This window comes from Erinaceus europaeus, chromosome 18 (assembly GCF_950295315.1).
Source record: "Erinaceus europaeus chromosome 18, mEriEur2.1, whole genome shotgun sequence".
Taxonomy (NCBI): domain Eukaryota; kingdom Metazoa; phylum Chordata; class Mammalia; order Eulipotyphla; family Erinaceidae; genus Erinaceus; species Erinaceus europaeus.
In genome coordinates, this window is record NC_080179.1 from 74,064,592 (window position 1) to 74,084,357 (window position 19,766).

The window sequence follows — 19,766 nt, forward strand, 5'->3', positions numbered from 1 at the left end:
GAGAGAGAGATAGAAAGACAGATAGTTGGAGACCTGCTTCACCGCCCATGAAGTGACCCCCCCTACTGGTGGGGAGCCTGGAGCTCGAACTGGGATTCTTATGCTGGTCCTTGCACTTTGCACCATGTGCACTTAACCTGCTTCGCCACTGCCCTACTGACACTTTCTAATCCAATTTAAGCTATATGTAGACGTGAATAGTTAAAGATGCTGATACAATGCTAGATAAAACCTTAGATATTTATTGACAGGTATTGGTCCTTTTTGAGGAGGAAACATGGAAAACTAATATTTAACTGAATTAATTTTTAGCTTTCTCTTGCCACCTTGTTTATCACTGGGACTCAGTGTCTGCAGGACTCTCCGCTGCTAGTGGCTATTTTTCCCTTCAGATAGAGGTGGGGAGACAGAGACAGAGAGATAGAGAGAGACACTGCAACATTATTTCACTGCTTTTGAAGCTCTTTGCCCCTCCATTCCATGTGGTAGCTGGGCCTTGAACTTGGGTCCTCTTGCACAGTAATGTGAGTGCCAACCAGGTGAACCCCCTCCCAGCTCCCTATCTTTCCATTTCCATTAAAATAATATTTTAAATGTCAAGAATGAACCCCCCCCCCCAATTGTACAAATGCTTTGGACAAGTACCTACAAGTCTTAGTGACACATGGCACAATTGAGTCAGAATTGTTTGATTTATCAAAAATCATTCCATTCTTAGTTATTTTGTAAAGCTTATCACAGTGGGTTGTATAGTGGAGTTTGATCACCAACATTTAAAATGAGATTTCTTCTGTTATTACTGGGTAAATTGATCATAAAATTTATTAACCACTTATTTGAAGTATTCACCATCAGCTTAAGGTATTCATTATTAACATTCTGAGGTATTTCTGGTTTCTTTTTCTACTTAGAACATGCTGAACAGCATGGAATTTTATCTCCTGTATTTTAAAATGTTAATATTTTTCTTAAATCATTTCTGAGTACATAATATGTGATTTAAAAGTCAAGCCTATAGAAGGCTCCATACAGAAAAGTTTTTGTCTGTTTTTTCTGTGTTTATTTTGCTTTTTATCCCTTTTTATTTGATAGGACAGAGAGGAATTCAGAAGGGAGGGGGGATAAAGAAGGGGGAAGAGAGAGAGGGAGAGAGGGAGATAGCCATCAGCAGCACCGCTCCATTACTTGTAAAGCTTTCTCCCTGCAGGTGAGTACTTTGAACTTGAACCTGGGTCCTTTTTGCATGGTAACATGTGCACCCAACTGGTGTGACACCACCTGGTTCCTCTCCCATGGCTTTTAAAAATATATATATTTTATTTATTTGAGAGAGAGAAAGAGCACAATCCGCTCTAGCATGTGGTGGGGTTGAGCATCAAACCTGGGACCTTAGAGCCTCAGGCATGAAGGTCTTTTGCAGAACCACCATGCTGTCTCCCTGCTCTCTCCTGTGTTGTTTATTTTTTATATTTATTTATTTTCCCTTGTTGTTTTTTATTGTTGTTGTAGTTGTTATTTATGTCATTGTTAGATAGGACAGAGAATGGGAAGACAGAGAGGGGAAGAGAAGGACAGACACCTGCAGACCTGCTTCACCGCCTGTGAAGCGACTCCCCTGCAGGTGGGGAGCCGGGGGCTCGAACCGGGATCCTTGAGCCGGTCCTTGAACTGGTCCTTGTGCTTTGTGCCACCTGCATGTAACTGCTGCACTACTGCCTCACTCTCTCTCCTGTGTTTTTTATAACCATTAAATCAGTTTGTTTAGGCCTCAATGTTTTTTTTTTATTAATAATGAATATATACTTATATGCTGTTAGTCACTTCTTTCTTTTTTTGACTGGATCACTGATTAGCTCTGGTTTTGGTGTGGGGGATTGGCTCTGTGATTTCGGAGCCTCAGGTATCAGTCTTTTTGCATAACCGTTATGCTATCTACCCCTGCCCATTATTTTTCTTTTTTAAAAATTAAAAAAAATATTTTATTTATTTATTTTTTTATTTTCCCTTTTGTTGCCCTTGTTGTGGTTATTGATGTCGTTGTTATTGGGTAGGACAGAGAGAAATGGAGAGAGGAGGGGAAGGCAGAGGGGGAGAGAAAGACAGACACCTGCAGACCTGCTTCACCGCCTGTGAAGCGACTCTCCTGCAGGTGGGGAGCCGGGGGCTCAAACTGGGATCCTTACGCCGGTCCCTGCGCTTTGCCCCATGTGCGCTTAACCCACTGCGCCACCTCCTGACTCCCTTATTTTTCTTATAGTAAAAAAAGATAACTGTGTACTTTGCTTTATACCTTGTACTTTTCATTTAATAATCTGTCCGGTAGACTTTTCCATACTGGTACATTTTTTTTTTTCTTTTTCAAATAATTTGTTCCAACTGTTTAAATGTACCTCCCCAAATAACAGTTTTATTAGCATCTTAATATCTTGTGTTTCTGCATCACACTGCTCACACTGTTTTGTGGGTTGATGTGCTATTCTCTCAGGATACATAACAAAAATAAACTGATGACTGTTGTCTGTGTGGACTCAGACTATTTGGGCAGCGTAGATGGTGAATAAGTGATTTAGACTCTGATGTGTTAAGTGGAAGAAGAAGGTGAACAAGGAGGTGTTATGGCAACAAGGATGTGCCCATAAGCTCAGTGAGGCATGGGGCAGGGGATGGGGGTGACTTCCCAGAGGGGGAGATCTGACAGTTGAATTCTTCCTGAGGAAGAGGGCTGAGAGTTAGTCATCCGGGTAAGTGGGAGAACAGCGGTCCAAGTCACCTGTTTGATCAAAGGGAAGAAGAGAAGGGAGCAATTGCATTGCTTGCTCCAAGGAGTCTTGATCATTTGACGGTAGTTCTAGGAAGTAGAATGGTACAGTTTTGCTGTCTTATACCCTTGCAGAACACAGTTTCATACTTCACAAGTTACCTCACTTTGATGTTTGCTGTCATGTGTGACTTTTTTGGTTAATGTTCTTCCTTGACAGGTAGTGATTTTTCCTACTATCATGCAATATTGGAAGCTGCATTTCCGTTTCTATCACATCTACAGCAGAATTTGTTGAAATTTTGTCTGTCTCTGCGTTCCTACTCGGCTACAATTCAAGCCTTCCAACAGGTGAGTTCTGTGCTTACAGATAGTAGTGTATTTCTCTAGGGGTGTGTAACATGATGATTGAATATACTGCATTTGTCCTGGCCTGTTACAGAGTTGTATCTTTTCTTCCTGATATTGTCTATGCTTTATGTTTGGTTTAAAGTTAGTTTAAACTTAGTAAGCAAAACTAGTGGTAAATCTCATTTTATTTATTTTGGTTGGAGACAGAAATTGAGAAGGAAGAGGCTTGGAAGAGAGAGAGAGAGAGAGAGAGAGAGAGAGAGAGAGAGAGAGGAGAGAGAGAGACAGGCTTGCAGCATTGCTTCACCACTTGTGAAACTCCTTCCTGTATGGGGAATGGGGAGCAGAGGTTTGAACGCAGGTCCTGTGTACTGTACTAAGTGTACTCAACCAGGTGAGCCCCCACCCCCATGTTGATTTTTTTTTTTTTTAATTTCTTTTTTGGGGCATTAATGATTTACAGTCAACAGTAAAATACAATAGTTTGTACGTGTTAACATTTCCAGATAACAATACAGCCCCCACTAGGTCCTTCCTCCTCTTCCATCATGTTCCAGGGCCTTATAACTTGTTCGAGAAGCCAGATTTAACATTTAACGATCATGTTTACTGCATTCTGGAGTTTATCTCATATTTCCTGTACTTCCTGAGAACTTTGAGATCTAGAGGCTGTGACCAGATTCAGAGTCAATTCTTTTAACATGCTTGTGCCTCCAGCTGTGTTGTATAAATGTAGCCTTTTGTGTATTTTTTTTTTTTTTCTAGTTTAAGTTAGAGAAAGAGAGGCAGCGAGGCACAGAAAGAAAGTTATAAGGAGAAGGAATAAGAAAGGAGGATTTAACTGCTTTCAATTTGACCATTTTTTTAAAAATTCTGGGAGTATGGATCAACATGCCAATACCCATATTCAGTGGAGAAGCAGTTATTCAAGTCAGACCTTCTGCTCCTCACAATGATCCTGGGTCCATGCTCCCAGGGGGATAAAGAATAGGAAAGCTTTCAAGGGAGGGGATGGGATACGTAACTCTGGTGGTGGAAATTGTGTGGAATTGTACCCCTCTTATCCTGTGGTCTTGTCAGTATTTTTTATTTTATTTTATGAATAAATGAATGAATGTATGAGTGAAGGGATCTTGAAAATGTGTTAAGTTAATGTAGTGTGTGCATCTCATTGAATCTTGAGTTGCACAAAGTCACTTTGTAAAAGAGAATCAAGGCTTTGTATATGAAAACTGTATATTTGGGGTCCATGTGGCGGTGTGCCCAGTTGAATGCACATATCACAGCACACAAGGACTTTTTGGTCCAAGCCCCAACCACCATTTGCACCGGGGAAGCGTCAGAGTGGCGAAGCAGTGCTGCAGGTGTGTGTCTCTCTCTCCCTTTCTTTATCTTCTCTCCTTCAGTTTCTCTTCATCTCTATCCAAAATAAGTAATTAAATAATTTTACATTTGATATAAAGTAAATGTGAAATCTGTTTTTTTTTCTTTTCATGAGAAAGACACATGGAGAGAGGAAGGAGGGAGGGAGACCAGGTCACCTGCTCAGCTCTGGCTTGTGGCGGCGCAGACAACTGAGCCTGGAGCACCTGGGGTCTCAGAAATGCAATCCAGTGTTCTGATGTGGAGTTATTTCCCCCGCACAGGAAGTGTTACTTTTAAAACATACTTATTCAGTTTTCTACAATCAGAGGGAGGGGGGAGAGCGGGAACCCACAAACCAGAGTGTCCGTCCCTCTGATGAAAACCTCGTGCTTTTAAACCTTCTGGGCTGCGTCCTCCCCCCATTTGAGAAAAAATGAGTGTATTCTACCGAGACAATAAATGCTTCATGTTATGCTGTCTTCCCTCGAATCCGCATTTAAATTATAATCCTAATTTTTTTATTATCTTTATTTATTGGACAAAAACAGCCAGAAATCAAGAGGGTGATAGAGAGGGAGAGAGACAGAGAGACAGACACCCGCAGCATTATTTCACCACTCACAAAACTTCTCCTGCAGGTGGAGACCGGGGGCCCGAACCTGGGTCCTTGTGCATTGTAATATGTGCGCTTAACCAGATGCACCACCACCTGGCCCCTTAAATTGCAATTCTATAATCAAGTTATATGTTTAGTGTTCCACTAGGCCTTTTGCCATGTCTTTTTTTTTTTAATATTTTATTTTATTTATTTATTCCCTTTTGTTGCCCTTGTTGTTTTATTGTTGTGGTTATTATTGTTGTTGTCGTCGTTGTTGGATAGGACAGAGAGAAATGGAGAGAGGAGGGGAAGACAGAGAGGGGGAGAGAAAGATAGACACCTGCAGACCTGCTTCACCGCCTGTGAAGCGACTCCCCTGCAGGTGGGGAGCCCAGGGTTCGAACTGGGATCCTTATGCCGCAGGTCCTTGTGCTTTGCGCCACCTGCGCTTAACCCGCTGCGCTACAGCCCGACTCCCTTGCCATGTCTTTATTTCGTTGACCTACCTGAGGCTGGCTCATAAACCCCGCAATATAGCGTGCTCACAGGAACAGTATTCTTCTCAGTCTTTGCACTTTTTTTTCCCTCCAGGGTGATTGCTGGGCTCGGTGCCTGCACCATGCATGAATCCACCGCTCCTGGAGGCCATTTTCCCCCCTTTTGTTGTAGCCTGGTTGTGGTCATTATTATTGCCATTGTTGATGTTGTTCGTTGTTGGATAGGACAGAGAGAAATGGAGAGAGGAGGGGAAGACAGAGAGGGGGAGAGAAAGACAGACACCTGCAGACCTGCTTCACCGCCTGTGAAGCGACTCCCCTGCAGGTGGGGAGCCGGGGTTCGAACCGGGATCCTTATGCCGATCCTTGTGCTTTGCGCCACCTGCGCTTAACCCGCTGCACCACCGCCCAGCCCCCCTTTCTTTGCACTTTTATGTAACAGTCTGAATATGTAATTCTTGGTTTATGCCCCCCCCCCCGTACCTATTTAAACAGATTCCATTTTTTTAGCATAAGGTCTTTTGCAGAAGAAAAATATAGAATCTTCTGGTGCAAGTGTGATAATCTAGTTTCGCTTCCCTGAAAAGACTCTTCTCTTCTTGTCTAGAGGTTTGAAGATTTTTCTCTTTAAAGTAGTAGTTAGTAGAAAGCAGTGATAGGGAGAATGGTTTATCTGGAAGATAAGTTATAGATAATGATTGTTTGGGTTAATATTCTCAGGTATACAATATGTTCTTTCTTAAAAGATATACTTATTTATACAAAATGGGGAGAGAGAAAGAGACAGCGTGGCTATGGGACTGAACTCAGGACCTCATGCTCTGAGGTCCAACTCTATCCACTCTACTGCCTCCTGGGCTGCATACTTATATACTTATAAATAAGAATTTTAAATCCTTAAAATTAAAAACAATATTTATTTATTCCCTTTTGTTGCCTTTTTTATTGTTGTGGTTGTTATTCATGTCATCATTGTTAGAACAGAGAGAAATGGAGAGAGGAGAGGAGGCAGAGGGGGAGAGAAAGACAGACACAGAGCTGCTTCACCGCCTGTGAAGCGACTCTCCTGCAGGTGGGGGAGCGGGGGGTTTGAACCGGGATCCTCATGCCGGTTCTGTGCTTCGTGGCCACCTGCACTTAACCTGCTGCGCTACTGCCTGACTCCCAGAAAGTGTTAATTTCTTTCAGGAAATTGTAAAGATTATTTATTTGACTAATAAGTACACAGAGATGTTATTTTTTGAATTCCACTCTTTTAATTGGAGGTCTTCACATTTATTTGATACTGTGTTTAAGTAGGACTATATAGTTATACTTTGACATTTAGAATAGAAAAATTTTAATCTATTATTATTATTATTATTAATAACAGCCAGAAATCGAGAGCGAAGCGGGGGCTAGGGAGAGAGGAAGAGAGACACTGCAGCACTGCTTCACCAGCACAAAGCTTTCCCCCAGCAGGTGGCGGTGACTGGAGTACAGTTGACATTTGTAAGTGTAGTTTTCTGCAGTGTGCACACCCGAACTGCCTTTACTATCTTCTAAAGAATTATAGAATCCGTTTAAAAATGGAAAGAGCTTACGATATATATATATATATATTAAAGATTTACTAGAGATTGGATACACATGAACTTGAAAAACAAAACCATAAACAGGCAAACGGTTTCTGAGACTTGTGAGAATTAGAGTGGTTATCTTTGGGAGGTGGGAGGTGGGGATTTAGAACTTCGCTGTGGGTGTGGTGTGGAGCTCTGCACTGTAGTCTTAGTCTTAGCCTACTATTAACAACAAAAAAGGAGTAATTTATTTTGCTGCCTGAGAGGTGTTGAGTGCATAAAATGTTGGGTTCTGAAGCATGAGGTGCTGAACTTGATCCCTAGCATCACACAAAGCTCTGCTTCTTACCCCTCTTGTTCATAAATTTGACTTTTTTTTTTTCTCTCTTTCACCAGTGCACTGTTTAGCTCTGCCTTATGGCGGTACAGGGGATTGAACCTGGGACTTTGGAGCCTCAGGCATGAGAGTCTTTTTGCATAACCATTATACTACTTACCCCTACCCAATAAATACATATTTTAAATTAACATGTTCTTAAAGCTTTATGTACTTTTATGAGAGCGAGAGAGACAGAAACAACAGAGCACTGTTTAGCCTGGTATAAAGGTGACACTTGAGTTGAAACTGCAGCCTGGTTATAAATTTTTATTTATTTATTTATTTATTTATTTATTTTTTGCTTACTTAAAAATATTTTTATTTATTTTTGGATAGAAACAGAGAGACATCGAGAAGGGTGGGGGAGATAGAGATACCTGCAGCCCTACTTCACCACTTGTAAAGCTTTCCCCCTATAGGTGGGGACCAGGGGCATGAACTTGGGTCCTTGCCCACTGTAACGTGTGTGCTTAATCAGGTGTGCCACCACCTGGCCCTTTATTTATTTATTTATTTATAAATAAGTATGGCCACCTGGCTTATAGTGGTTCTGGGGATTGAACCTGGGACCTCAGAGCTTGAAGCATGGAAATCATTTGCATAACCATTATGCTCTCTCCCCAGCACCAGCCTCTGGGTCTTCAGTCATGCTAGCCCTGTGCTCTAATGTGGAGCTATGAGACAGAGTTAGACAGAATTCTGTCTTGGGGATAATAGTAACAACTACTTCACAGTAGGATGTTGGGAGTAACAGAATGCTTGCTTGCTTGTCACTTAATGTGTGCTCAGGAGATCATTCTTATTGATGTTGCTTTATAGTAGTTTCATTACTTATGTAGAATGATCATGCCTTTATTGATCTTTGGTTAGATGTAGTTAAATGTACCTCTGTGTGTGTGTGTGTGAATGCGTATATCTGTCTTGTGTCTCGCATACAGATAGCAGCAGATGAACGTCCCCCGGAAGGATGCTCCTCCTTTTTCTCAGTGCATGGGAAGAAGACGTGCGATGCTGACACTCTGGAGAATCTTCTGATCGCAGCATCTGGGAGGTAGGTTGCATATTTGTTTGCTTTTAAAATGAGATGTGTTTCTTTTTAGCGATGGCATGCGTTTCATTGTGTTCCCCTTTGGATTTTAGACTTAGTCCGTTGTTCTTGTAAGCCTGTAGGTACGGTGGTTTAGAATGTGCATTCTGGAACCAGACTAGTCATTTCAAACCCCACTTTTGTCACGTGCAACAGTTTTGTGATCCTAGGCACATCACCTGTCTTTCTTTTCCTCATTTCACTTCTAACTGTAGGTCACAAAATTACTTAATGCTACTTTCATATTGTAGTAATGACTATTTCTGAGAGATTATACTCTGTGTACTCACACTAGTCCCTGAAGTAATGGTAATAATGATAATGGTCTCTCAGGGTATTATTTGTTTCAGACAAAGGAAACTTTAAAAAACAATTCCAAGCTGAATGTGAATATGAAATTGGTCTTTTTAAAAAAATCACTTTTATTTACTTATTATTGGATAGAGACAGAAAGACGTTGAGAGGGGAGGGGAGATAGGGAAAGAGACAGAGACGTCTGTAGCCCTGCTTCACCACACTTGTGAAGCTTCCCCCCTGCAGGTGGGGACCAGGGGCTTGAACCTGGATGCTTGTGCACTGTAATGTGAGATCCTTGTACCGTGTGTGTGCTTAGCCAGCTGAGCCAAACACTTGGTCCCCTTGAATATGAAATTGGAAACTAATGAGACTGGCTTTTTGCTTAAAGGTAGACTTCTTGTGATAGACAAATGTAACCAGTATCTTTTTGCTATCTGTCTTGAGCAAGTTACCCATTCGTCTATCTTCTGATGCTGTTATAAGTAGCATAACAGTGACTTCCTTTTGTGGTCTTACTGTCAGATTACAGAAGTGTAATGGGTGGTTTTAAATGTTAGATCTTAACACGGGGTGGTGGCCTATCTGGAACAGTGCGTATATTACAGCCCACAGGGACCCCAGTTCAAGTCCTGGGCCCTCATAAATGGTTCAGCAGGGCTTGCAAGTGTCCCCTCTCCCTCTCCCTCTCTACCTTTCGCTTCCATTTCAGTTTCCCTCCATCTCTACTCAATAAATAAAAGAATAAAATATTAAAAAATGTTATGTCTCTTGTCAGTGGGCTCATTTTCCAGCATGTTGCCCACCATATGGCACTAGTGGGTCTTGGCGTAGAGTGGCATCTAAAGACACGGTTTGCATCCCAGCTGTCTCAGGGTGTCGGAAAACGGCCGCGCCGTCACGAAACGGTGCTCCTTGGGGAAAGCAAAGTCTACAGGTCTTGAAGAGTTCTTACTGAATTTGTTTTGACAGTTATGCCTTCATGAAGAAATGGGGTGTGCAAAAAATGGCCTCCAGGAGCAGTGGATTCATAGTGCAGGCTCTGAACCTCAGCTATAACCCTGGAGGCAAAAAAAAAAAAGTTTTTTTTCTTTTCTTTTTTCTTTTGATTTTTTTAGTATTTATTTACTTTACCTTTTGCCGCCCCCTTTTTTTTTTTTTTAATTGTTGTTTTTATTGATGTCGTAGCCCTGGCTCCCCCCTGCAGGGGAGTCGCTTCACAGGTGGTGAAGCAGGTCTGCAGGTGTCTGTCTTTCTCTCCCCCTCTCTGTCTTCCCCTCCTTTCTGCATTTCTCTCTGTCCTATACAACAACAACAACATCAACAACAATAATAGTAACTACAACAATAAATAAATATTTAAAAAAATCTACTATGGTCATATTTAGAGAGGTTTTTTTGGGGGGAGTTTTAAACTTTCTGAAGAAAACTAAAATGTTAAATCTGTTTGATCATAGGATCATAGGAGTGAAAATGCTAGAAGAGGAAAGTTGGCTTCTTATTGATTTCACTGTTTTTCCTTTTAACTTTTTAAAAAAATTTATGTATTTTCCCTTTTGTTGCCCTTGTTGTAGTTATTATTGTTATTGATGTCATCACTGTTGGATAGGACAGTGAGAAATGTAGAGAGGAGGGGAAGACAGAGGAGGGGAAGACAGAGGAGGGAGAGAAAAATAGACACCTGCACACTTGCTTCACCGCCAGGGGCTGGAACCGGGATCCTTATGCGGGTCCTTGCACTTTGCGCCACCTGCGCTTAACTTGCTGTGCTACTACCTGACCCCCAATTTCACTGTTATATGTTTCATGCTTTTTATCCTATTTTCATTCACTTTATTATTTAAATTTAGGTGGTTACTATAAAAATAAATGAATAAAGAGAACCAAAAAAATGTATATGCGGGGTGGTGGTGGTGGTTTGGGAGACATTGTAATTGGAAAGTTAAATGTCTGTTTTTTTTTTTTTTTTTTTTTTTTTGCCACTGGAGTTATCACTGGGACTTAGTCCTGAACAGTGACTCCACTGCCTTGGCAGCCATTTCTTTTCTTTTTCTTTTTCTTTTCCTTTATTTATCTTTGTACATTTATTATGTATGAGAGTTTCAGGTGTGATGGGGGATATACAGTGAACATTCTGGTACTTGCTTGACTGGGGAGCAGACAGGAACCTCATGCTTGCCAGTCTGATGCTCTGCTGGTCAAGCTATTTCTCCGGTCATTATCTTCTGCTGGTTTTTCATTATATTTTCAGATGAGAATTTAAAAAAATTATTTATTTATTTATCAATGAGAGGGATAGGAAGAGAGAGAGAAAGAACCGGATGTCACTCTGGTACACGTGCTGCCGGGGGTTGAGCCCCATGCTTGAGACTCCAGTGCTTTACCCACTGCGCCACCTCTGTTTGACATGGCGCATTAATTCACCAGAGGGTTAGCATGATGCGTCTTGGGTTGGGTACACGTCCTTTTTCTGCCTCTTAATCTTCTAGGAATTGCTGTCAATTATTTATCAAAATCTACATTTAATAGTTTTTTTAGAAAAATGATTTTATTTATGATTGTAAACAAATAATAGATCTAGCAGTATTCCTACTAACTGAAAATTATTTGAGTGTGGTTCCTTTTACATTATGGGGATGATGATTGTTACTTAAATTATTATAGTTATAAATACATTTTGGACCATTTTTAATATCTAGATTTATTTCAAGTTTATGATCTTTGTTTTCAGACCCAAACCCTTATTGTTCAAAGGAGACCACAGATACCCCTCCTCTAAGCCTGAAAGCCCAGTGGTGATTTTTTATTCTCAGATCGGCTCTGAAGAATTTTATAAGTTGCATCAGCACCTGGTAGCCAGCAGCAATGCCGGCAGAATCAATTATGTGCTCAGACACTACATATCTGTAAGTACTGACTTACTGTTCTTTCGTTTCCAGGATTTCTGAACATCTTTATTTAGGCTATTTTCTTTCAAAACAATAAAATGTAGTACTGACTTGTTCTATAAGTACTTTAAATAGTAATCTGTGCGGCATGACCGTAGTAATAAGCTAGTGTTGACTCCCTTTACAGAGTTATCTGGATTAAAAAAATTTTTTTGAGACATACAGCCTTTGATCATGTGATATCTGCATACGTATGGTGCCTTTCGGGCCAGTGAAGGAGCTCACCTCCACGGTGTGTGGCTTTGCCATTGTGCGCCCCAGCTTCCAGCTCAGCCCCCACCACCTTGAAGGAAGCTCTGGCTCTGTGACCTCTCTCTCTGCTTCTCTATCTCTACCTTAAAAAAAATGGGGGGGGGGTTGTCGGGCAGTAGTGCAGCATGTGGTGCAAAGCACAAGAACCAGCATAAGGATCCGGGTTCAAGCCCCCTGGCTCCCCACCTGGAAGGTGGTCCCTTCATAGGCGGTGAAGCAGCTCAGCGGTGTCTTGAATCCTGGTCCTTCCACATCGTGATGCATGTGCTCACTGGTGTGCCATAGCCCATTCCTTTTGTCTTATTTTTGATGTAGTGCAGACTGTCAAACCCCGACTCTTGCGTAAAAGGCAAGTACTCTTATCAGCGAGCCACCTCCCAGGCCCATCAATGTCCAGTTTTTGGCAACTCTTCTTTCTTCTTTTGTCTCTAGTATTAAAAATTGAAATGTCGGGGGTCGGGCTGTAGCGCAGCGGGTTAAGTGCACGTGGTGCAAAGCTCAAGGACCGGCATAAGGATCCCAGTTCGAGCCCCCGGCTCCCCACCTGCAGGGGAGTCGCTTCACAGGCGGTGAAGCAGGTCTGCAGGTGTCTGTCTTTCTCTCCCCGTCTGTCTCTCTTCCTCTCTCCATTTCTCTCTGTCCTATCCAACAATGACGACGACATCAATAAAAACAACAATTACAACAACAACAAAAAAAGAATTAAAAAAAAATTGAAATGTCTAAAAACTAGCCTCATTTAGAAGTGTGGGAATCCTCTAATACCTGGTCTGTCCAAACCCTGGCTGAAGATGTTTAAAGTTAAATAAATAATAAAGAATGTGCATATGTAGTAGTCTCTCCCTTATATGCTTTTTTTTTTTTTTTTTTTTGGGTCATCATTGAGAAAAAGTTCTGAGCCAGCTTTTTTCTTTTCAGATAGAGACAGATGGAAAGAGGGAGAGATAACATAGCACTGATGCTTCCTTCAGTGCAGTGGGGCCTGGGTTCTAGCCTGGGCCATGCACGTGACATAGGAAGTACACCCAAGAGAGCTTTCTTGGCCCTGCATTTTTGCTTTGAAAGTTTCAGTCACATTTCACCAAGTGTGGCCTCTAAACACTGTGTAGGGCCTGGTGGTGGTCCACCTGGCTGAGCGCATATGTTACAACGTGCAAGGAACTGGGTTCAAACCCCTGGCTCCCCAGGGACCTGCAGGGGGAAAGCTTCACAAGTGGTAAGGCAGAGCTGCAGGTATCTTTCTCTCTCTCTCTCTCTCTCTCTCCCTTTTCCTCTCAATTTCTGGCTGTCTCTATTCAATAAATAAATAAAGATAAAAAAATAAAAACATTGTGTGCTATAAAAAAGACTGATTTGCTCATGTAAATCTGATTATACTATGTTATAGTGTTTGGTTGTATTTTATTCGTCATTGTTAATCTTATTGTTCTTAATTTATGAGCTAAACATCATAAGTACATGTATAGGGAGAATTGATTTATATAGTTTTAAGTGCTATGAATTCTTTCAGATGCTCATGGTGTGGGGGGAATTAAAATGATATTTATTGGTGAGAGAAGGAGAACCAGAGAAGCACTAGCATATGTGACGCCAGAAATCAAACCTGGGACCGCACGCTTGAGAGTCCAACACCTTATCTACTGTGTCATCTCTCTCTCTTTTTTTTTTTTTTTTTTGTGGGGTGGGGGGTGCAGAAGGATGTTGACAGGAAAAGAGGGTGAGACAGTGAGGCACTTGTTTATCCTAATGATGTTTCCCTCTAGTGCAGCCCATGGTGCTGTCATCTGGAGCTTGAAATCACACCTAGGGTGTGCGCGCAGCAAGGCAAGCGCCTTCCCTGCTGATTCATTTCCCACCCCATGGGGACCTTGGCGACAGGCACCCCTTATGGTAAGGGAGAGCTCCTGTGCACAGAGTCCCAGCGAAACACTTCTGGGCTTGCAGTCTTGGTAGCTTTCAACCCTCCTGTGAAGGATCCTGCACTCTTTCTTTTTACATTGCTTTGTAAGAGGTGGTTATATGTGTCCGTCTGTGTGTAACTTCCTCTGAGTTCGCTTTCATGGTAGAATACCCAGTCCCACATCTGAGGCAAGACACAAACTCTAGAGGCCGGTAGGATTACCATGGAAGGTTCAGTACATGTAGAGGGATGAACTCATCTCGTGGGAATTCTGGGTGATAGCTGGGTGACGTCAGTGTGCTTATGCCCCGTACACTGTGAGGTGTGAAGAGCTAGGTGGTGATGACGTGTGTGTGTTTGTGTGTGCTCTGTTTGCAGGACCTGAGGAAGGAGCCCGTCTATCTCTCCGGCTATGGCGTGGAGCTGGCCATCAAGAGCACTGAGTACAAGGCCAAGGATGATACTCAGGTGAAAGGTGAATTTGTAAACTAAAAACTGTGTGTTTTCTTTTCTCTAAACATGAGTTTAAGTGGAAATTGTTCCCCTAAAAGGAAAGAAAAGATTGAGGAGCGTGAGGAACCTGAGCTTGACTTCTGGTTCTCTTATGCTGAGCTGAGGAATTTTTTTCCTCTGTAAAGTACAGATCGTGTCACAGGCAGACGAGACATTATACTCATGTGTAATTGTCATGTGGCAGCGGCTGTTCTTTATAAACTGTTAGACCCAGTAAAATTATTTGGAAGAAAAAAAAATACATGTTAAAATGTTCATGAGAAGAAAATAGATGTATATGTAGAGGTTTTTTTTTTTTTCTACAAAGATTCTGGTAAGTAGTAGCTGTTGTTACTGATTGTATAGTTGACAAGTAACCTTTGTTAACCATAAGAAGATCTTAAATTTAACAAACATTTCATAGTCTTTATTGTTTTCAGCATTTGACAGTTTTATGATTTAGGTGCTTCTTGTCATACATTAGGACTTTGAACTCCATATTTTAGCCTTAAGGTTCATGGGCAATCTTTAAAATTTTCTTTTTTGTCTCTTTTTCAAGGATAAGAATTTTCAGTTGGGTAAATGGCAGATAACCTAGTTCCACAACATTGTGTAGTCAGTGATTATATTTAGGGACAAGCTGTTTATTTGCAATAAATTATGAAATTCTTCATAATTTAGTAGTAAAGCTCCCTGTTCATAATTTCAAAACTACTAACTTTCAAAAAATTAAAAAAATATTTATTTATTAATAAGAGAGGAAATGTGGGGGCGGGGAACCAGGGCATTGTACCTGTGACGCCACGGATTAAAGTCAGGCTCTTATGCTTGGGAGCCCAGAGCTTTACCCCCTGTGCTAGCTCCTAGGCTTCTTAAAACGTTTTCAAAGTCTTTTGAAAAAAAAAAAAACAACATTATTTAAAAAAAATATTTATTTTTTGGAAAGAGGCAGCCAGAAATCGAGAGGGAAGGAGATATGATAGAGAGGGAGAGAGAGAGAGAGCTGCCTGTGGTACTGCTTCACCACTCACAAAGTGTTTCCCCTGTAGGGGGGTGTCCGGGGGCTCAAACCTGGGTCTCTCTGTGTTGTAATGTGTGCACTTAACCAGTTGTGCCACCACCCAGTCCCTAAAATATTCTTTATCCATCCAGGAACACAGGAAATATTAAGATGCCTTTATTCTATTTAACAAGCCACTCCAAAATTTTTTGAACTGTTTAAAGTTTCTTTTTTACATTATTCAAATGTCATGGGATAAAAGTTTTGAAATTTCTAGTCTGAACATCCAGGCGTTCATTTGCTGTGTTTTTATAGGAACTGAGGTAAATACCACAGTGATCGGTGAAAATGATCCCATTGATGAGGTTCAAGGATTTCTCTTTGGAAAATTAAGGTATGCATATTTCTGAGGGATGTCCTTATTCTCTTTGTCCTTGCATTGTATCAACTCTCTCATCTCAGAGTTAAGGATCCAACAGTATTTATACTTATTAGCTGGTATGAAGAGATTGCTACTTTAGAGAGTAGTTTATGATTCCCAGTTATTCTTGATTGTAAACTATGTGCGCTTAACCCGGTGGGCCACTGCCCAGCCCCCGATTTCCAGTTATTCTGAAACCTCTTCTCTCTCTTCTCTTCTCTTCTCTTCTCTTCTCTTCTCTTCTCTTCTCTTCTCTTCTCTTCTCTTCCTTTCTCTTCTTTTTTAGGGAGAGAAAATGTGAGCGAGCACGTAAGCGAGTACATAAGTAGAGAACACTGCTCTAGATTGTGACAGTGCTTGGTACTGAACGTGGCTCTCTAGGGCCTCAGGCATACAAACTTAGTGCTAGCCCAGTGATCTAACCCTGAACTCTCTCCCTGATTCTGAAGGGCATTCTTCTGCCTTTGTTTTTTTTTTTTTTTCTCCTACCAAATCACTTTATTGGAGAAATATTGATTTACAAGCCTCTTGTAATAGGGGTACAGCTTCATACTTTACCTACCACCAAATTGTCATCTCCCTCTACCATATTGAAACAAAAAATTGAGAGCGGAGGAGGGCTAATAGCATAATGGTTATGCAGAGAGTCTCTCATGCCTGAGGCTCCATAGTCTCAAATTCAGTCCCCCACACCATCATAAGCCAGAGCTGAGCAGTGCTCTGGTAAAAAAATTAATTAATTAAACACACACACACACACACGCACGCACGCACGCACGCACGCACGCATGCACACACACACGCACACACGCGGTGCACTGCTTGTGAAGCTTTTCCCCTGCAGGTGAGGATCAAGGGCTTGATCCTGAGTCCTTGCACATGGTAACAAGTCTTCTCTACCGAGTATTCCACTCTCTGACCCCATCTTTTAGCTTACTTATTATTACTTTTAATTTAATTTTTTACATAAACACCATTCCCACCACCAAAAGACTTTGTCCCATCTCCCCCCCCCCCCCCCATGAAGCTGAATATCCACTCTCACCCTCAACCTAGGGTTTTTACTTTGGGGCCCTACTCTAATTTAACTTTTTAAAGGAAGAGCAATGCATTGGGGGCTAGACAGTGCTTCACTTGGATGAGCACACATGCTGCCCTGCCCAAGGACTGGGTTCGAGCCCCTTGTTCTCTGCCTGCAGAGGGAGAACTTCACAAGTAGCCAAGCACTGGAGGTGTCCTTTTCTCTCCTCCCCCTTGCACTAAACCGCTGTGCTACCACCTGGCCCCCAAGAAATTCTTTCAGTGGTCCAGGAGGTAGCACAGTGGATAAAGTGTTGGACTCTAAACCTTGAGGTTTTGAGTTGGATCCCTGACAGCACATGTACCAGAGTGGTGTCTGGTTCTTTCTGTCTATCTCTCTCTCTCCCCTCCTTTCCCTTTCATTAGTAAATAAATAAAATATTAAAGGAAACAATACATTGGGACCCAGTGAGCTAGCTCACGGGAGAGGGTCCCATTTACGCTACATGGGAGCTGTACAGCACTGAGGAAGCCTTGGTGCTGGGATGTCTCTCCTTCTGTTTCTGTCTGCAAAAGTTACTGGGTCAGTAAAGTCTCGGTGACAACAGACAAAAAAAATCAGATGATTATGCTTTAAAACTTTTCCCATATTGTAATAATTCTATCACCACGAGGGAAAAATCATGAAAATAAAAGTGGTGCTTTTTTGCTTTTTAATTTCTTTATTGGGGGATTAGTGGTTTACAGCTGACAGTAAGATACAGTAGTTTGTACGTGAATATTTCCTAATTCTCCTCATAACAAATCAACCCCCGCTAGGCTCTCCCACGAGGTCCTCCTCTGCCATCATCTTCCAGGACTTGAACGCCCCCTCCCCCCTCCCCAGTCTTTTACTTTGGTGCAATACACCAACTCTAGTCCAAGCTCTGCTTAGTGTCAGCTCTTTCTTTTTCTTTTTCCTTTTTTCTTTCAGAGCACTGCTCAGTTCTCCTTTATAATAGTGTGGGGGATTGAACCTGGAACTTTGATAGCCTCAAGAGGCATGAGAGCTTCTTTGGATATGCTAAACTCTCCCTCAGGTGTAGACATCTTCTAAGTATGCTTTGAAAAATAGAAGATACCTACAACAACAATAAAAACAACAAGGACAATAAAAGGAAAAATAAATAAATATTAAAAAAAAAGAAGATACAGTGACCCAGGTGGTGGTGCAGTGGCTAAGGTGTTGGCACTCTCAAGCATGAGGTTTTTTTTTCTTTTTTTTGCCTCCAGGGTTATTGCCGGGGCTTGGTGCCTGTACCACAAAGCCATTGCTCCTGGAGGCCATTTTTTCCCTTTTGTTACCCTGGTTGTTTTTATTGTTACTGTGGTTATTATTATCATTGTTATTGATGCTGTTGTTGTTGGATAGGACAGAGAGAAGGGGGAGAGAAAGACAGAAACCTGCAGACCCGCTTCACCGCCTGTGAAGCGACTCCCCTGCAGGTGGGGAGCCGGGGGCTCGAACCGGGATTCTTACTCTGGTCCTTTCGCTTTGTGCCGCCTGCGCCTAACCCGCTGCACCACCACCCGACCCCCTGAGGTCTTGTTTTATCCCCTGCTTTGCCTATACTAGAGTGAAGCTTTGGCTTTCTCTTTTTTCCCTCTCTTATTAATAAATACATCTTAAAAATATGTAAGTGAAAAGGACTTCTTTGTTTCTTTCAGAGAGCTGCACCCTGACCTGAGCGGACAGTTGAAAGAACTTAGGAAGCACCTGGTCGAGAGCACTAATGAAATGGCGCCGCTGAAAGTCTGGCAGTTGCAAGGTAACACAAACGGAATGTTGGCTCCCCTTTCGACTCAGGTTTTTGCTCTTAACCATATGGAACTCTAATTTAATTATATTTCCTCACATAATTTGAAGGTACCATTGATTTTTAAAAATATTTACTTATTTATTCCCTTTTGTTGCCCTTGTTTTATTGTTGTTGTAGTTATTGTTGCCGTTGATGTCGTTCATTGTTGGATAGGACAGAGAGAAATGGAGAGAGGAGGGGAAGACAGAGGGGGTAGAGACAGACAGACACCTGCAGACCCGCTTCACCGCCTGGGAAGCGACTCCCCTGCAGATAGGGAGCCCGGGGGCACGAACCGGGATCCTTACGCCGGTCCTTGCACTTGGCGGGTACCATTGATTTTGAAGATAGGATGATTGATTAATTTGGAAAGAGTGGGAGAAAAGTTCTTTTGTAAACAGAGAACTCATAGAGAAGTTTCACATGTTTATAAAAGTTCGGTAACTTTATGATGTGTTGTAAATTCAGAAGAACGGAAGGATTTGTCCTGTGCTAAATACATTGCTATATGTCCTGGTATTGTATGCAGTGTTTATGTTTTATATGTTGGCAATTACAAGGTACTAAAAGCATAGAAGAATCACTGGCTCTCCTTTTAACTAGTTTTTTAAATGAAATTGTATTCACATAGTTCTGAGGGTTTGACAGGTTCTAAAGATATATATACCAGATCTTAAAAAAAGTTTTTCTTGTCTTTATCTGTATACTTTTTTTTTTTTGAGCAGTTGCCAGAGAGTGACCCCAGCTATTTCATGTGGTTCTAGCTGGGTGCTAGAACCCAAGTCCTGTGCATGGTAAATGTGTGTGTTCTCGTTTTTTATTAGTGCAGGATAACGGTGCAACTCCACACTGTTCCCACCATCAGAGTTCTGGATTCCCAGTTCCTCCATTGTAAGCTACAGCAGTTCTCCCAGTGGTGCAGATACGGGTCTACTATTATTTCTACAACTCTCTGTCTTTATTTGGCCTTTTTAAAATTTTTTAATTGGTAGCATCTTCTCTTCCTT

At 41.8% G+C, this 19,766-nt stretch overlaps 1 protein-coding gene across 1 annotated transcript in view; it reads left to right on the top strand.

The window, feature by feature from the left end:
- The window catches only part of UGGT1 (UDP-glucose glycoprotein glucosyltransferase 1), a 105,296-nt gene that overhangs the window by 13,466 nt on the left and 72,064 nt on the right, over positions 1-19,766 (top strand). Inside the window, exons 4-9 of the mRNA XM_060178169.1 lie at positions 2,979-3,109; positions 8,446-8,558; positions 11,620-11,794; positions 14,367-14,463; positions 15,796-15,874; positions 18,629-18,729. Coding sequence (XP_060034152.1) covers positions 2,979-3,109; positions 8,446-8,558; positions 11,620-11,794; positions 14,367-14,463; positions 15,796-15,874; positions 18,629-18,729 — 696 coding nt within the window. The remainder of the gene's footprint in view (positions 1-2,978; positions 3,110-8,445; positions 8,559-11,619; positions 11,795-14,366; positions 14,464-15,795; positions 15,875-18,628; positions 18,730-19,766) is intronic.